The sequence below is a fragment of the Caretta caretta genome, chromosome 16, assembly GCF_965140235.1.
Source record: "Caretta caretta isolate rCarCar2 chromosome 16, rCarCar1.hap1, whole genome shotgun sequence".
In the NCBI taxonomy this organism is placed as follows: domain Eukaryota; kingdom Metazoa; phylum Chordata; order Testudines; family Cheloniidae; genus Caretta; species Caretta caretta.
The window spans coordinates 21,222,607-21,239,484 of record NC_134221.1 but is presented as its reverse complement, the minus strand read 5'-3'; the positions used below and the strand labels follow the sequence as shown (position 1 = coordinate 21,239,484).

Genomic DNA, 16,878 nt, shown 5'->3' with positions numbered 1-16,878 from the left:
TTACATGACTGCCCCCCAGTGAACATTACTATTTAAACAGCAAAGCGCCATCCTATCCTGTCAGACACAAAGTGATCACTTAACTCCCATTAGGGACTTAACCTTCCATTAAGAACAGCTGTTTGCCCACTGTACTGCTCAGCTGTGCATTTAGGTGTAGGGCTTACAGGGCAGGCAGCTGAGACAGAAAATTATGGGTTCTCTCAGTCACAAGTAAAATCATTCATCTATCCTAAGGGTTATTTTTTCACTGCTGGAAGCTGAGGGCCCTATGCATGAAAACCAGTAGATCCTGAGGCAGAGCTACAGGGATCCTTCCAGATTCCTACAGACATAAGTGACTCCTTGTAAATGTACTCGTCTGTCAATTTCATGCTGTCATGAACTCGTTCAGGCCTCTGCTCCACGTGATCAAACTGGAGGTGGAGATCAATAGAGAATAGTTATTTAGGAGAGGGGCATGTGATTGTTACCGGATGTCACAGCCTCCGTCTTTTCCTCGTCATGAGCCTCATTTCCAATCCAGACAAAGACCTACAGATTCAAAATCAAACAAACAGCGTCAGCCTCTATCTGGAGTGAAACAGAAGTCTGAAAAATGTCTCCGGGCGCATGATACAGAACTTTAATAAATCCATGCTACTTTGACTGAATTACTCATCCCGGTAAACAACGTGAATGCTACTGCTGGTGAAGTTTAAGAGAGAGCTTCTGGCCAGTAATAAGTCTTCACTGTGGGGACAATTACATGCTGATCTGATACATGGGAGAATCTGCTGGTGTTTGAACTGCATCTTTACACTGAACAGCTACAGTGTGCCCCTCGCCAAACTGCCTTTTGGTTGACCAGGGCAAGGCAACCAAGAAGCCGTCTTTTTTTCCTTAAGAAACCAGTAGCCAATATAATTATTTGTTGAATGCTGATTACATGCTCAGTCATATACAGACAAGGCATGGGACCAACCCCTCACGAGCAGACTGTGCTAGGATCCACCATAGCCTGTCTCCTTTCGTTCACCATCTGCCCAAAGGACGTGGCAGGAGCCCAACTCTACCCTCAACCTTTGGGTTAAAATGAATATAGTGTAATATCTGATCCATCCTCTGTTGGGTGAGTTGGTCCCAAACTTTAGGGGGGTGGATTCCATGATCTTTTCCTTTCTAATTATTGTGACTGTCAGTCTCTCACCCTAAAGCCACATGGCCCACATGCAATATCCTCTCTTTGCTTCCCTCCTAGTAAATATATTTGGAGGTACCTGGTCCCATGTGTCAAGGATCATAACATCATCTGTAGCAAGGTCATCTTGGATTAGCTCTCCAGGAACCTCTTCAATCTGAAAAGAATGAAGTTAGAGGGGGATCAGATTCTTCAGGGGGAGCCACCCAAGTTTGCATCGTTTTATGTCACATGGGCAAACCAGCTCATGGAGGCGCTGATAAATACCACTGGGGAATGAGGTGTGTGATGGTACAGTCTATCTCCTTACGGGCAGTGGAGCCTAAGCATCAGCCCACCCCAGTCACGTGACCTGGCCCTTTAAAATTTTGGGACATCTGAGGTGTAAAAACATGCACATTCCATCTGTGTTAAATTATGGCTGTGAAACATGGACATTCAAACAACCAAATAATAAAGAAACTACAATCCTTCAAATTAGGGTGTTATGGAAGAATTCTGAAAATATGGATAGACCACATAACCAATTAAAACGGACTGGGATTTGTAGGGCACATTTTAAGAGGTTCAGGGGGCAATGCATTCTTACAGGTACTGGAAGGGAAAGTTGATGGCAGAAGAACACAAGGCAGAAAATGATCTTGGCTGGACAATGTGGTAATCCTGGGTGGATCAAAAGGTGTATTCATCCACAAAGAGATTAGCAGAGGATTGTACAGACTGGGCTACCATGGTTACAAACCTCCAATAATGGACATGACATATAAGAAGAGGTGTGCAAGGACCTAGGAAATACTGGAAGTCAGGAAGAGGTCCTGGGAATAAACAGAAATTGGGAAGAAAACCCATTACTGTCTCTTTAAGAGTCTGGGACCAAAGGTCCTGCAGAGTGGGTGGGGCAACACTCCCCTCTCTCCCAGCCAATTGGGATGAGCTTTGGGAAGGGGATCAGCATATATGCTGCCTCCTGGCATGTAGCAGGGGGGACCTGGTGGGAGAAGGTTGGCTTATTTGCCTGCTGAATCTGGCAAACTTGAGGTCTAATTGGGGGTAAGGTGTCAGCTGAAAGGGAAGCTGGCTAAGGCCCTACAGTTGGCCTAAATCACTATCTCAGCCCCAGGGAGAGCTTGGGGGGGAAGGAGGGACTCCTGTTCCAAGGAAACAGAAAGGGAGAGAAAAAAGCTGCCTGCCTGAAGTACAGCCCAGCTGCTGCCAACAAAGCTGGGAAGGGCCTTAGGAAGCTCCTCAGTAACTGCTTGGGAAGAAGTTGCATGAGGAGACAGAGCTCTGAGTGGGAACAGTGGAGTCTGCCTTGTGAGGGACACTGACAAACAGGGAAAAGATAGGAGTAGCCCAGGGAAGTGGCAGTGGATTGGAATGAGCAGCCCTTAGCTGCACAACACAGGGTCCCTGGGCTGGAGCCTAGAAGAGCAGGTAAGTTCCCCTTCTCCCCCAGTAAGAGAGCATAGCCCATAAGGCTAGCTTAGTCTTTGCTGTAACACAAGGAAATGACAAGCCTGCATTCTGTCAGACAGTAGTTTAAGCAAATTGTCATAAGTATAGTCAGGTTGAGTAAGCCTGGGCCCACAGGCTAGATAAATGGCCTAATAGTAATGCTTAGATTTTGGGGAACTAGGAATAGTTTGCTTAATAGCAGGAGTTGAAACCTAATGGTAAACAGCAACTGCAAGATCATGGAAGTAAAAACTGCAAATCTGCTCAAGCAAGAGGTGACTAATATAATGAGCTAAATGGCATTAATGTATTAACCTATAGGATAAGTAACACCAATATTGTGAGGGTGAGGAAGTTAGATTTGGGCATGTGGGGCAGGGATAGCTCAGTGGTTTGAGCATTGGCCTGCTAAACCCCGGGGTTGTGAGTTCAATCCTTGAGGGGGCCATTTGGGATCAGGGCAAAAATTGGGGATTGGTCCTGCTTTGGGCAGGGGGTTGGACTAGATGACCTCCTGAGGTCCCTTCCAACCCTGGTATTCTATGATTCTATGAAAGTCTAAGCCTTTACATGAATAGTCATAATGATGTTCAGACCCTATAATAGGGCAAATTACCATGTAGAAAGGAACTTTTCTTATCATTGTCGGTGTTCCATCATTTGCCCCTTGTACTCTCTTGTTCTCTACCACCAGTCTTGGGCATTGAGAAATGTGGACCATCAGACACATTTGGCATGCCAGAGACAATGCTGGTCCTTTGTCTCTTACCACCAGGGCCTCCAGGATGGGTGTAATTATTCAAATCTAAGAGCTTATGCAAAGAATGATACCAGAGACAGGAATATTACAATATTGGGGATATCTGTTTATGTGGCTTGGAGCTTTTCTGGATTTATTCCTTATTTTAATACAAGTCTCGGCTTTCCCCTCAGTTGGCATGTCCTTGCCATACGCCCAAAGGGTCCCTACAAGCTATTGAACTCATGGGTTTTAGTTCTGTGTCCCCTGATTCTGGGACAAGAACCACATTACCTTTGGATCAAGTGGCCATCACTGCACGTACTATTGACTATTCAAAAGGACTGGGCAACAAGAGGAAGCACAAGCATCAGGATTTAAAGAGGCAAAAGACAGATTGGTCCCAGATGGGGGCTGAAGGCCTGGCATACAGAGCATTCAGCTTTGATTTTTTTCCTGTTACCCCAGAGGGGCTGAACTGAGAGAAGACCCGCCCAGAAGGCCTGGCCATGGAAGCTGGAGATTGCTACAGCCCAGGATGACAGATGACAGGGGTCCGGCACTAGAGAAGAAGTCCAGCAATGCCACAGTGTGTCCCAAAGGGGTGCTCTGGTGGGGACAAGGTGCATTAGCATATAAGGGAGGGGAAATTTGCATGGTACCTGATCACACACCACCTAGCTGGCCAGTGTTACCAGCCTTTTTCTTCCATAGAAACCAGTTCGTTCACAGTTCATGCAGTAAAACAGAGTTTAGTCTCTGGTGCTGCTTAGTCATTCACACACCGCATTCTCCTAATCCTAACACCTGTCACTCAGCAAGTGCTGGAGTTAAAGCCAAAACAGCCTGACCACCAGCCTCCAGCAAAGGAGCCCTAGCTTGATGCTGCAGGGATTCAGTGGAATGGGAACAAGGCTTTAGAGCTGGCTGCTTTCTTTGCAGCAGAGTGGCGCTAATACGCTCCTTCTGCAGAGTCCCCTGGGGAGGAGCCCCCTGGGCATTTGTTGGGGAGTGGCCTGGGAGGTGGAACTGTAGCCTACTGCCTGGCTGAGATGGGTTTTCCCCAGTCCTGGCCGCTGGAGGATTGATTCCTTATGAAACGCCACCTCTTAGTCCATCACACACTCACAATGAAGCGTCCACTCTTGTTTGAGCAGGCAAAGAGGCGAGGGGGGTTAACGTCCATTTTCCTGTCCTTCAGCCGGGGGGAAGTGCGATACACTGCTTTTCCACCCAGAGCTTCCCAGAAGCTATCTGTAAGAGAGAGGGGTATGCTGATGCTCCTTCCATGTACACCTGCCGTCAGGCCACTGCGGGGCTTCCTGCCCTGGGACCTCGCTAATTCCCTCTGCTTGCCTGAGACCTGGCTGGACAGAGGGCCATGCTGCTCATGCACAGAGCATGGCCAGGAGTGTTTGCTCTCCTTATGCCTACAGCAACCCCCTTCCTCCTCCCCCTCCCCCCCCCCCCCCCGGCCACTACACACGAGTATCGAAAGGTGCTCTGGAATGGCCATTCTGCACCTGTGCAGTGTAACAAACTGTGCCCAACCTTGGGGCTGCAGGGGCAGGGAAGGACCCCTCCTGTGCTCCCTATAATGTGCTTTATCCAAAACAATGGGACATCAAAGGCACATCCCTTGCCCACCCACAGACCGCAAGGGGCTCCAGCAGAGTCGGATCATGAACTCCAGTGACTTATGCTTCAGTGGCACATCTGCTCCTGAATACGTCTGCGCGGGAACGCTGCCGCAGCCGAGGGAGTCGCACGGGATCCTTGACCCGGGAGGGCAATGCCACGGTCCCGTGGTAAAGCTGAGTCAGAGCACCTGATATCCCCAGCTTCCTGCTTGCACATTGATCAGGTAGTCAAGAGGCTAGAATCTTTATATCTCAGGGAAGGGGTGGGGTTGACTTTGTCCCCTGATTAGAATTGGCTCCAACCATGACTCTCCCCTGGTGACTACCAAAGGCATCAGGAGGGGAATCTGTTTTTAGCAGCAATGAGATGGGGTGAAACAAATATTTAGGTCCCTGCCTGCTATACTGACCTGATAATTTGCAATGGGTGTTCAATGGGTCCCCAGAGCAACCTTCCCTCTTTTGGGTGTGTGCAATTTTAAAACTGCTCCTACTCCCATGGCCTCTCCCCGATAAGCCAGAGGCCTCTTCACTTGAATATCTCCTGCTGAGTGGCTGGACTCCCCCCTGTATGAAATACCCTTATCTCTTTCAGTGCAGAGCCTGGAAGGATGAGCTTCCCTGAGGCGGAACTGGTGGTCACCTCTCTGATTGGCCTTGATGTGGGAATCCCAAAGTAAATACCCATTGGGCAACTGCCAAGGAGAGAAAGAAATTGCAGCTACAATGTAAGGAATCTGTGTGGCCCAGCCAGGCCTCCCTCACCTGGCTCGCTGCCCTCAGCAATTTGTACTGGGCGAGCTCCCAGAATCTTCAGCAGCTCTTGTGCCCCAGATATCTCGGTGTCGCTGGCTGCTTGGCCAACCCAAAGGTAAGCAGCGGAGGGAGTTTTCAGGACAAACGCATCGTTTGAGTTCAGTTCACTGGCAACAGAATCCAGCTGGAAAGCAACAGCACCATAGCTATCAAACAGGTTGGTACTTTTGCCACTGATAGATATATAAGGACTATGATCAGCACCCCTGGCACTGCTGAACAAACTTTAACCATCCACCGTAAAAACATCAATGACTAAGGGATAACAGTCAAGCTGCCGAAGCAGAAAGATTGTATAACAAACATGAGAAGATTAAACAGGTGTGTATGTGTGGCATGTGATGACCTGCAGCCGGAATAGGTAGGGCTGGGATCTTGCCAGAGCTCACAAACAGCAGGATACTTAAGTACTCGGAGGGGAGACCTCCACAGAACAAACTCCATGCTGCTGGCATTGGTGATTCTGTAGCTGGCATTTTTCCCCTGGGTCAGTAATGAACCAATACGCTAGCATGGAGCTAGGAGGCTGCTGGAGTATTTATGACTAATGAGCAAGATTTATTTTTTTATTCTATTTTATTTTATTTCTTTTGCAAGAATAGGGGAATGAACCCAAGTCCTGGCTCAAATTCTATTTGGATACAAGATACTTCTCACTTCCTGCCTTTAGCTGTTAAGTGCCATTGTTGTGTGCTGTTAAACCAACTGCTGCATCCCATCCCAGAGGCTGATGCTCTTCAAAGGTGCATGAAAGTCTCACTTTATATTAGTATGCAAAGTCCTTTGGGCACTGTGGAGAAAAGCCCTTAACAATATAAAATGGTATTAATAAACTCATGGGACCAGGGTGATTATTACTACTTACCCATGGGGAAAAGGGGAAGCTCTTGATAGCTTATCTAGATGCCGAAGTTTGTGTCAATTCAGCACAAGTCCCACAGAAAGTTTAACCTGGCCTTGCCTCTGCTCTCAGAGGGAACGTGATGTGACAAGATATAAGATCTTACATTCCAACTGCTACGTCTGAACCCACTGTTCGGGGTTTTCTGGCTTTCCCATCACATACCTCCACTGCTCTGGTGGCTCCAGAGGTGCTGGACCGGACCTGAAACAGCCGTGTTGCAGCTGGTGCTGTCTGGCCTCCATCCCTGGAGGTTCCACCCTTGTAGACAATCAAAGGTTTCCTGCCAAACATGCTCATCAGATGAGCTGGCTCTTTTCCCTGTACCACTCGTTTCTGGGGGGAAGGAAACTCAGTGTCACATATGAGATGATGCAGAGCAGCCAGGGATTCCCAAATAGGCTGCTCCTTTTCACCCTCCGAGCATGCCCTCACTGGGAGCAGGGAACCAAACCACTGCTTCTCACACAGAAACTGGTGTGTGGGTAAATTAGGCCCTCAAAATTGCATAGGAGGGACCCCACATATGGCAGCCTGAGCTAGGGTGACCAGATGTCCCGATTTTATAGGGACAGTCCCGGCGTTTGGGGATTTTTCTTATATAGGCTGCTATTACCCCCACCCTGTCCCAATGTTTCACATTTGCTATCTGGTCACCCTAGCCTGACCCGACTAGCAGCAATAAACACTAGTGTAAAGAGAGTTAGGTGCCTTCTAGCTACACAGCTGAATAGCCACCTCATCTTTACTGTTCTTTGTCAAGTCCTTTGAGTGGGACCGGGGCCACCTGATGTAGATGCAGCTATAAAAGTCCCTTGTCACATTGCAGAAACCACCTGAAAAGGTGGCTTCCTGCACCGCAACTGAAGAAGACACTAACAGGAAGCAAAGCTGGTAAGGGCTTAGTCAATAACTTTTACTGGGCTCCTGGCTTTGCTTGGCACAAAGCCTCTTCCAAGCAGCTCTGGCAGGGCAGGGTGTGCAAAGGCTGCTGCACCATTGCTGGGGTCTGGCGGCAGAGAACTGCATGAGGAAATGAACGTGCAATCAGGCCCGTTGCCATCCAGTATCATAAGAGGAAATCGACCCTCACCACAGATGTGATGTTTGCACTGAAGAGGATCCTGAAACCATCATGGGATGGATTTCAGTCACCACCTCTCCTTTAGAGTCATGAGAAATCTACGAACCACGCGCTCAGGGATCTGATGAGTTACACACTTTTTTTTCCCCCCTTTAAAGACAAACTGCGTGTTTAAGCTTCCTGCTGCAAAACAGTCACTTTCCTGAGCCCCTCAGGCCTTTCACTTTTGGTGGGGGAGGGGGCAGTGGAAACCCTGGGCAATTCATTCGGCTCTTGGGAGCTCTTTGCCTCTTTCTCCCTGGTGCCAGAGGCTCTCCTCTTACTCACATTTCTTTTCCCTTGCGCTTTGATTTTTAAATACAGCCAAGAATCCAAACAGATGTCTATGCTGACTCTGGAAGTTTGCACTTCAGATCAGTACAGCAGCCTACAGAAAGGGAAGCTAAATATATCCAAAGTTTTTCCTCTCCTCCCTGCCAGCAAGCAGCGTCAGCTACCGACACTTTGCACCAACTGTCATGATGCAAACTTTATTCACCCCTGAGCATTATTAACAGTGAGGCACAGAAGGACGGCGTCCCTCACCGGAGTGGGATGCAGGAAACTGGCTTGCCATGGCAAAGGCACACATGTCATTAGTTACAGAAGCGGTGAGTTTATCTACCTGCACAGGGCTGCCTCCCAGCTCTTCGTCCAGCTGGACGCTGAGGAAAGCGGAGGTTGTGATCTCATCCTGGGAGGAATCTGCACCCTGCCTGAAAAACGGAACAAAATCTAAGTCCTCAGATCACAGTGAAATTTCCTAAGCCCTAGTAGAGAGGTCAGGAAAAGGCAAGGGACTCCTGGTTGTTAACCGACTTGCACAGCATTTCGCTGTAGGTGTGGAGAGGGATCCACTAACAGACAGAGAATGGAATGTTTAGGAAGGGAGATCAATACTTTTCAAGATGAGCAGGGTTTTCTAAGTATCCACAGTCTTCCATTGTGCCTAACCCTGTGGTAGCTGATTTAACAAACAGCTGCTGTGGCTGTTAGCAGGAGCCACTCAACCTCCACACTGTGAACACTCCCTTAAGATTTCAGCTGCGCAGCTCATGATGGTGTGTAAGCCACATGAGAGCGCTCTCCTCCCCTGGCAGTGGCTGCTGCTTCCCCAGTTCCACTGGGGCCTGCCTGGAAGGCCTAGTCACAGTGTGTCTGATTCCTTTTCGCACGGACCCCTTCTTACCCCCACATGCCCCAACCCCCTACTATCCTCCTACTAGTATTTGGCCTTCAGGGGGAGCCTCTCCAGGGAGAAATCTAATTGCGGGTGGATCCCGGGGTAAGTGGCAGCCCATAATGATATGATCTCACAGCAGTGGACTCCAGTCCCATGGAGTTACAGTGCAGGGCATTTGCTTTTTGGCTCCTCTCCAGAAAATCCCTCTTACCATGTATAGATAATCTGTCCCATTTTTCCACCGTGCTTGTAGTCGTACAAGATAATGTAGCTGTCCCCGCCATAGAACTGGCCATACAGCGAAGGATTCACGGGCACTTTAGCAGAGCCTTCTATTCTCCAGATCTACAAAACCAGCAGCAAGAAGGGGGAGGGGAAATACCTTCAACCAGGAAATGTGAGAACAGAACAAACTGTGCTACATTAACAAGGGGCTTTTTTTCCTGTTTACTTCACATATTCAACCTCCTATGAGTCATGGCCCTGCAGTGCTACCTGCTGGGGAAAGGTGGTAAAACAATGAGCTCTTCCCACAGCCAGTGACATACAGATTTGTGCAAAACCTTCCCAGAGAGGCCCAGAATCAAGGCAAAACTTGCCTGGTTTCGTTACAAGCCCCAGACTTGGGCCAGATACACCAAAAGGCGCAGAGCCCTTGGGGTAAATGTGGGGCCGAGTGCCTGTGGGCTGGGTGACTAGTCTTCTTGCTGGCTTGGTGGTACCCAAGAGTTTCTCCAGCCTAGGGCGACCTTGGGCTGAGCTTTCAGCCGGGCTGGTCCCCCAGGTTTCCAAAGGGGCAGGCACTGGCCAGGACCTCTTTTCAGTTGGAACTGGGATTGCACAGCAGAGAGAAGAGGATGCCTCAGTGTTTAGCGTTGAGCACTACCTCAGCCTGGCTTCTTTGCACAAACCCAGGAGTCCAGGTGGAGAGAGGAGAAGCTCTCTTGGGCAGTCCCTCTGCCCCAATGCACTCCCAGACTGTCACCCTCCTCTCCTCCCCTGCCAGGAGGCAGATAATGGAAGAATCAAGAGGAGACAAAAACTGGCCCCTGGGGGTGCTGGTGCCTCCAGGCTCCCTCCATGCCACCTCCTACCTGTTTCTTGCCAGAGCCATCGTCCTCCATGCCGTGCTGGGCAGCCATGGCCGTGGAGTTGTGCAGCGTGGCGGCGTCGAAGGGCACCTTCTCAACCTGGGCGATGTGGCTGGAGATGTAGGCCGTGCCCAGCCCCTCCGTCTGGTCCCTGTCCCGCCAGTTCTTGAAGAATTGCTTGAACAAGGGGGTCTCACCGCTCTCAGGCAGGACTTGGATCTGAAACGAGGGAGCCGGCCTGTCAGGGAGAGTCTTGCCTGGAGCCTGGCAGGGCTGCAGTTCTAGCCAATCCCAGCTGTAACACGGGCTTCAGGAAGACTCGGGGCCGTACAAATCCCTAGGGCGACTCCTCAGGGCAGGATTCAGCCACAGAGAGCAATCCTGGGGCAGCCCTGAACTAATACGTTGCAAACCCACAGCCAGCCAGCCGGCCGCCTCTGAAGTGCCCACAGGTCTCACTGGCCCCATAAGGGGAGATTTGGCAATCATTCCCTCCCACTATCACCAGGAGAGAGGTGCTGTTCTACACGCCGCACTGGGTGGCTCTCACAGCATTTCCACCAGCAAAGTGACCACTGGCTGTGAAGCATTCATTTGCTCCCGGCCCATGTGTCTGTTCAAGTCTGTTTTAAGCACAAATCTACCTGGAAAGTCTGTGCTATCACAATAAAACCATGGACCTCAAAAGCGTGTTCCACTGGTTACCACAGCACAGTGGGGCTGGGAGAGAAGGAATCTCTCTTAAGAAAATGCTGGAGGAGCCATGGGGCAAGTCTTCCCCTAGGGACAGGTTAGTCAGCACCTCTTCATGCCCAATGGGAGTCGTTCTGAGTCCTTCCTGGGCAGTTTCTCTCTGTTTCTCCTGCTGGCCCTCAGACAGACTGAACCACCGCCCCAGGTGGCTGGCTGAGGAGAGTTTGAGGTGCACCCTCAATGGTATCTGAGCATCAGCCCAAGGTCAGGGTATGCAGCCGCCCCCGCCGGCGCTACTTACCTGGGTGTGTTTGGGGTACCGCATCTTGGAGATGAACTCGGAGGCAGTTTTCAGGGCTGCCTTCCTCTCGTCGGAGTTGGCCTTCTTGCCTTTAATAAGAACAAAAAGGGCAGGGTTGATGATTGTTCAATAATACACTCTGATTTAAAAACAACCCTCTTCCCCCCCCCGCTCCCCTCCCGATTTCCTTCATGCCCACAGTGGAAAGCAAGTCACCCGTCCACAAGTTAAACCCCTTCCACTGCTGCACTGCAGTAGGGCTCCACCTGCAGGTGATGAAGAAAACAGCAACCATCTGTGATGTAGTGAATGATTAGGATCACCTGGGATAGCTCATTAAATCAATTCTCTGCCATTTCTGGGGGCCTCCAGCCCTGGAGCTCCTCGGTCCCTCCTGTCCTCTGCCTGTGGCACAGGCTAGTTTAGTCTCCTGACGGCTGTAATACCTTTGGCTGGTCTGTGTGGGGGGGTGGTTGGATGGTGTTGGTGGCCTGTGATGTACAGGTCAGACTAGAGAGCTCGTGGTCCCTTCTGGCCTTGAACTCTATGACTCTATAATTGTACGTGCCAAGTCCTATAGCATTTGGCCCAGTGACACAGTCTAAACTTCCTCCCCCTTGCACCATCCCAGTCATCCATGATTCACAGCCCAGTGGCCTGTGGTCAAACACTTGAAATGCTCTGACGGGCACGAGCCCCACAGCGAGGGACAGTCAGCAAGTCTCCTCTCTCCCCTGGTGCTCAGGCATCAGGATTGCACAGAGGGAGAGAGGAGACTTGCATAGCTCATGGGGGAACCATTTCCACATGAGTGTCCCCCCTGCCACAGGCAGACCCGCATGCCTGCCGGGGCGCCGTATACAAAGATCCCTGCATGGGTATCCGTGAATCTAAATGATCTACCCTTCCACTCAGAACTTAACATTTTCTGCTAAAAGTCTCCCTCTTGAGACCCCCCCTTTGGGCACCACATTGCAGCAGCCATCCCTCCACCTGAGGAGCTACAGACGAGATGCCCTTCTGAGCCCGTGTGCTGTTCCTTAATTCCCTGGAGGAGCTGCAATTGACTGGCACCATGCACTCCCTCCCCACCCCCTACTTGCAGGAAGCAAGAATCGAAAATAGATCCAGCGCACGCCTGCCTTTATCTATTTCTCCTCCCTTCCCAGGGTACCTTTCCAAATGAAGATTTTCCCATCAGAGCCATGGTCCAGAATGAAGCAGTCGTTGGAGTCCAGTGCAGCCTGGGAGAACGGATTCTCGTCTGCAACCAGAGAGACTGCCATGTTCCCTGCACCATTGGAGACCTGGGAGAATGCAACACGAGGATCAGTTCAGAGACACTGTGTGGAAGAACCTGGAGACCTTCTCCCCTCAATGTTCCACAGCTACATGAAGCAGTTGGAGGCGGACGTCATGACTTGGGTGCATTGGTTTCCTTCACGCTTCCTGTCCTTCAAACGTGATGTTCTTGGCAGAGCAGTGATGTGATACGAAGGTGGTCTGCCCCACAGATTTCAGGGATTTCTCCCACTACTGCAGCTTCCTATGAGACTACAGAACTGGTGGCCCATCTCTCCAATGTCCTCAGTGCAAATGCAGCCAAAGGGGCCTTTTCAGCAGAACTGTCCTGTGCCCCAAGGACTGGACAGGGCCATTTCGGCATCCTGATGACTATCCTGAGGAAAAGCCCTGGTGGGTTTGCTGGTCCACATCAAATGAGTTTGGTGGACTCAGACTTGAGTTACTAATGGACAAGTGTTGACCTCACAAAACCACTTCCCATACTTGTTTACTAAATCACCCCCCAGCAGATTGAATGGCCATGGACCCAAACTCCCTTCTCGCCCCTTGAAGTGGTCTCTTCAGGGCAGGGCTGAGGGACACTGGCAGGTCCCTGTGGGCAGTCTGCCCTGCTGTTGCCCACACTGTGGCTAGCCAGAGCACTGAACCTCTAGAGCTGTTGAGCCAGCCTGCCCAATGGCGACAGAGGAGTTAACAGAGTTGGGTCCCAAGCTCATTGATTCTAGTTCATACCTGACATCTCCCTGACAGGACACAGGAGCGCTCCCTCTTCCCCCCACTAAATACAGCTGCTACACTGATTCATTTCACATCACTTCCTTCTCTCATTGACAGCAACTGCGTACTCTCCCAGTGGGCTGGCATGTGCGACATTTCACCTCAGTTCCTGAAAATTCCAGCTGTCACATGGAAGTCAGTAAGGCCTGGTCAAGGCAATAAAGTGATGGTGGCCACTTAGATGGTCTTGCTGTAAACGTTCTTTGCTAACATTTCATAAATAGCTAGCGACACTAGTGAGAATCAGAGTACCTCTGCTCTGCTCCAGCTCTGTCTAGTTAGAACATGTTAGACAAACACCTTTCAGTGATGGTCTAGGTTTACTTGATCCTGCCTTAGCACAGGGGGCTGGACTAGATGACCTCTCAAGGTCCCTTCCAGCCCTACATTTCAATGATTCTATGATTCCACCCTTTACAGGGCTCCTTTGTCAGGAGCCATCTGCTTCTTGTTACCTTATACAGCTTAGCCAGCTTTCTATTGGATGCATCAGCTTTGAGGTCATCAGAGGCTGCTTCTGGCAGATTGGGCTTAGGTCCCAGAACCTGAGAGAGAAGAAAACAATCTGCTAGCTATGTGTGTTGATCCAAGAGAATTTCTGCTCCCCAGATGCTCTGAACACACACACACACACAAAACCACACAAGAGAAAACTGTAGGTCAACAACATCAAAACTGATATATTCTGATCTCCAAACTGGGCTCAAATCCCAGTTTTCTGTCCCTTGCACAATAGAATGGTCAGCAGAAATAACACTAGTACTGTGCACTTGGATAGCCCCTTCCCTCTGAGGACCTCAAAGCACTTCACACACGTTCATTAATTCTTACACTGTGGTGCAGGAAACAGATGGGGAAACTGAGACCCAGACAGGCTATACGACTTGTCCAAGGCCACACAGCAAGTCAATGGCAAGGCCAGAGTTAGACCAAGATATTGTGACTCACAAGCCTGCGCTGTAGCCATTTGACAGCCCTTCTCCTGCCGATATTGTACATCGACATACACATTCTGCACCGCACACGTGCGTACAGGCCGTCCTTTCGTCTGGATGCCCCGCTCATCGCCCCCGCAGCTGATTGCACAGAGAGGACTTCGCTGTGACGTTCGGTGAAATACAAAGAAAGTGACCTGCAGCATTTGATCCCGCTCTGACCCTTCCTCCACGACGTAGACTTTGGCACGGCCGCTCCGCTCGTTATCCCGGATCCCCTTGGCCACCTGGGTGGCCTTCATCTGCTCAAACCGATTGCTCTTGGAACCGCACCACTGGTGGATGTCCTGCAGGGCACAGACAAAGAGTACGGCATTTCAGAGAGCCCCATCCCAGGAACATGAGGCTTCTTTAGGCAGCATAATGCAAAGAACACCCCAATGGCTGGGTTAACAGGGCTGAGCTAAGCAGCAGCGGTGCATTAGGGCCTTTTCATGCAGGCAGGAAGGGGCAGCCTGCAGCAGCATTTGGTGAGGGGTTGGGAAGCGTGGATCTAGGGGGCTGGAGTCCCACAGCTCAACAGACCAGGAAAGTACAGCTCACTTTCCAACGTGGCAATAGAGAGTTAATAGATCGGCTGTGCAGTTGGTGAAATCACTGGTGACCTAGGGGAGCCTCGCACAGCTTAACACAGACTAGGAAGAAAAACGGCCCGCCAAGACATCCCCCATTCCCCAAAGATTTGCCAAACGTGTGTTTCACTAGCAGACTTACACTGCCCAGATCAAGGATGAAACAATCTCCGTTGTTGAAACTGTCCCAGCTCACAGGAACCTCAGTAGCTCGAACCGTTTGTCTGCCTTTGATCTGAAGGACTCTTTGGACAGCCACCTCATTGGGAACCACATGCTTGAAGCCAGAAGCCACTCCACCAGCCTTGAAGAACAAAGAAGATGGTAACTCCTACTCACATGCTTGCCCTGAAGGAACTGAGAGACTGAAGTTGTTGTGTCTGTGTCAGAGGTTCTCATCTCCCAAGGGCAAGGGGTCACCCACAGCTGCCTCAGGGGGCAAGCTAGTCCCCAGTCTCTGTCTGCACATATCATTACATCAATCATCACGCCAATCCCCGGAGCCACTTCTCCAACATACGCAGGGAAAAAGATGCAAAGGATCCTGGGACACACCCAAGCTGTGTAAAGCAAGCCTCTGAATATGAATATAAAGGGGGTGAGTGGGAAGTGGAGGAAGCCTAGTTTATGTTGGCCTTTTTATTGCACTATGTGGAACATGCGCCTTCACCTACTCCCGGTTGCTCATACTCTACCATTCACTCTCACTGCTGCTAAGAGAAAGAGTGAACAGAAAACAAAGTGAATTCAAAAGAGGAAGTTACAAAGACCATATCAGGGCCGAGCTGGGAATAGTACTCACAATTCCCGACCACCCAGCTCATTGCTCTAACCACTAAAACATGATGCCTCCCTTTGAGCAGTCTGTCTCTGGACAACTGCCTATCACACATTCTTTCACTCTCCATACAACACGCGGTAAGAGAAAACTCACCTTTTTGCTACCTGTCCTTTTCCCTGCATTTGTCCAAGGTGAGGTTTAAAACACTTTCAAAAATGATACATCCACAGATTAAAGGTCTATATCTGGCAGAAGCTTCTGTTCTATTCTTGGACAATTTATGCAGTAGGTTTCAGCCATTCCCCAAAAAGTGAAACCAAATTAAAATGAGAAAGGAATGGAAACTACTAGGGTTACGAATAAGCAAATAAAAAAATTGTAGGAAAATTCTGGACAAGGAAAAAAATAGCCAACTGCGGAAGAGTCTGGCGTAATGTTGCTTTGCTTGTGCCAGTGGATAGCTAATGTGGATGACTATTTCTGGATAATCTAATTCCACCCCCTCCTATCCCACCATTTTGCACCACTATGGAAGAATGATTCCACAATGCTTTCCCCCACCTTCCCGTAATACTACCGATGATAGATGCCAAGAGAGGTAGGAGAGGAAATGTGGTGGGCATGGAAATAGTGATACTGGAAAGGCCATAGCTAGTTGGGTAATTGGGGAGGGGTACAATCAACGCACAGGGCAAGACATCTGCCATTAACTTAGATTTCTATTTCCCAAATCAGTTGCAGACGCCTTGGGGCAGCTCCCTTCTTCCAAGAAAAACAAATCTCCAGTCCCTACAATTGCATGGGGCTTTCATTTCTGTCTCATCGAATCCAGCCCAGGCTCTCTTACTAGGAGTTGCTGTTCTGTACCCTGTCATTGAAAACATCTGGTGAGGAATTTATTCCCTGTGATCGACAAGAGGGCAACTCTTACTTCTCCTCGGTGACATGGACAGGCTGGGAAACCTTTCTACTCAGATTCAGACCTGCTAGGCTGGATGTCCAGCAAATACATACTTTGTACTTCAGGCCGGATTTGAAGTATCCCAGGAAAGTTGAAGACTCGTGCCCTTGCACCTCCCGATGCTGGATAGCCTTTCCGTGAAGATAATCGTCCATCTGGACAGTGAATATGGCAGCTGCACCACTTTCATCCTGACTACAGAAATCCCCTAGAAATCAAAGGAAGACACCACAGAGTGAATGCAGGGCCTCTGCCTTCTCATTCGCTGTTTCACCCTATGCAAACAATTCCCTCGAGGGCTAGTTTCCTGAAAAACCTCTACTGCCAGATATTTGATTACAGCCAGGTAGGGACTGAGTCTGTAA

At 49.8% G+C, this 16,878-nt stretch overlaps 1 protein-coding gene across 4 annotated transcripts in view; it reads right to left on the bottom strand.

Moving 5' to 3' along the window:
• The window catches only part of GSN (gelsolin), a 52,006-nt gene that overhangs the window by 657 nt on the left and 34,471 nt on the right, over positions 1–16,878 (bottom strand). For all 4 annotated transcript variants that reach the window (XM_048823406.2, XM_048823405.2, XM_048823404.2 and 1 more), the window contains 14 exons: positions 16,567–16,721; positions 14,914–15,075; positions 14,337–14,486; positions 13,660–13,749; positions 12,297–12,429; positions 11,123–11,211; positions 10,132–10,347; positions 9,249–9,382; positions 8,480–8,570; positions 6,897–7,067; positions 5,780–5,954; positions 4,504–4,628; positions 1,260–1,337; positions 474–534 (listed from right to left, as the gene is read on the bottom strand). In XM_048823406.2, the coding sequence (XP_048679363.1) occupies positions 474–534; positions 1,260–1,337; positions 4,504–4,628; positions 5,780–5,954; positions 6,897–7,067; positions 8,480–8,570; positions 9,249–9,382; positions 10,132–10,347; positions 11,123–11,211; positions 12,297–12,429; positions 13,660–13,749; positions 14,337–14,486; positions 14,914–15,075; positions 16,567–16,721 (1,830 nt within the window). The remainder of the gene's footprint in view (positions 1–473; positions 535–1,259; positions 1,338–4,503; positions 4,629–5,779; positions 5,955–6,896; positions 7,068–8,479; positions 8,571–9,248; positions 9,383–10,131; positions 10,348–11,122; positions 11,212–12,296; positions 12,430–13,659; positions 13,750–14,336; positions 14,487–14,913; positions 15,076–16,566; positions 16,722–16,878) is intronic.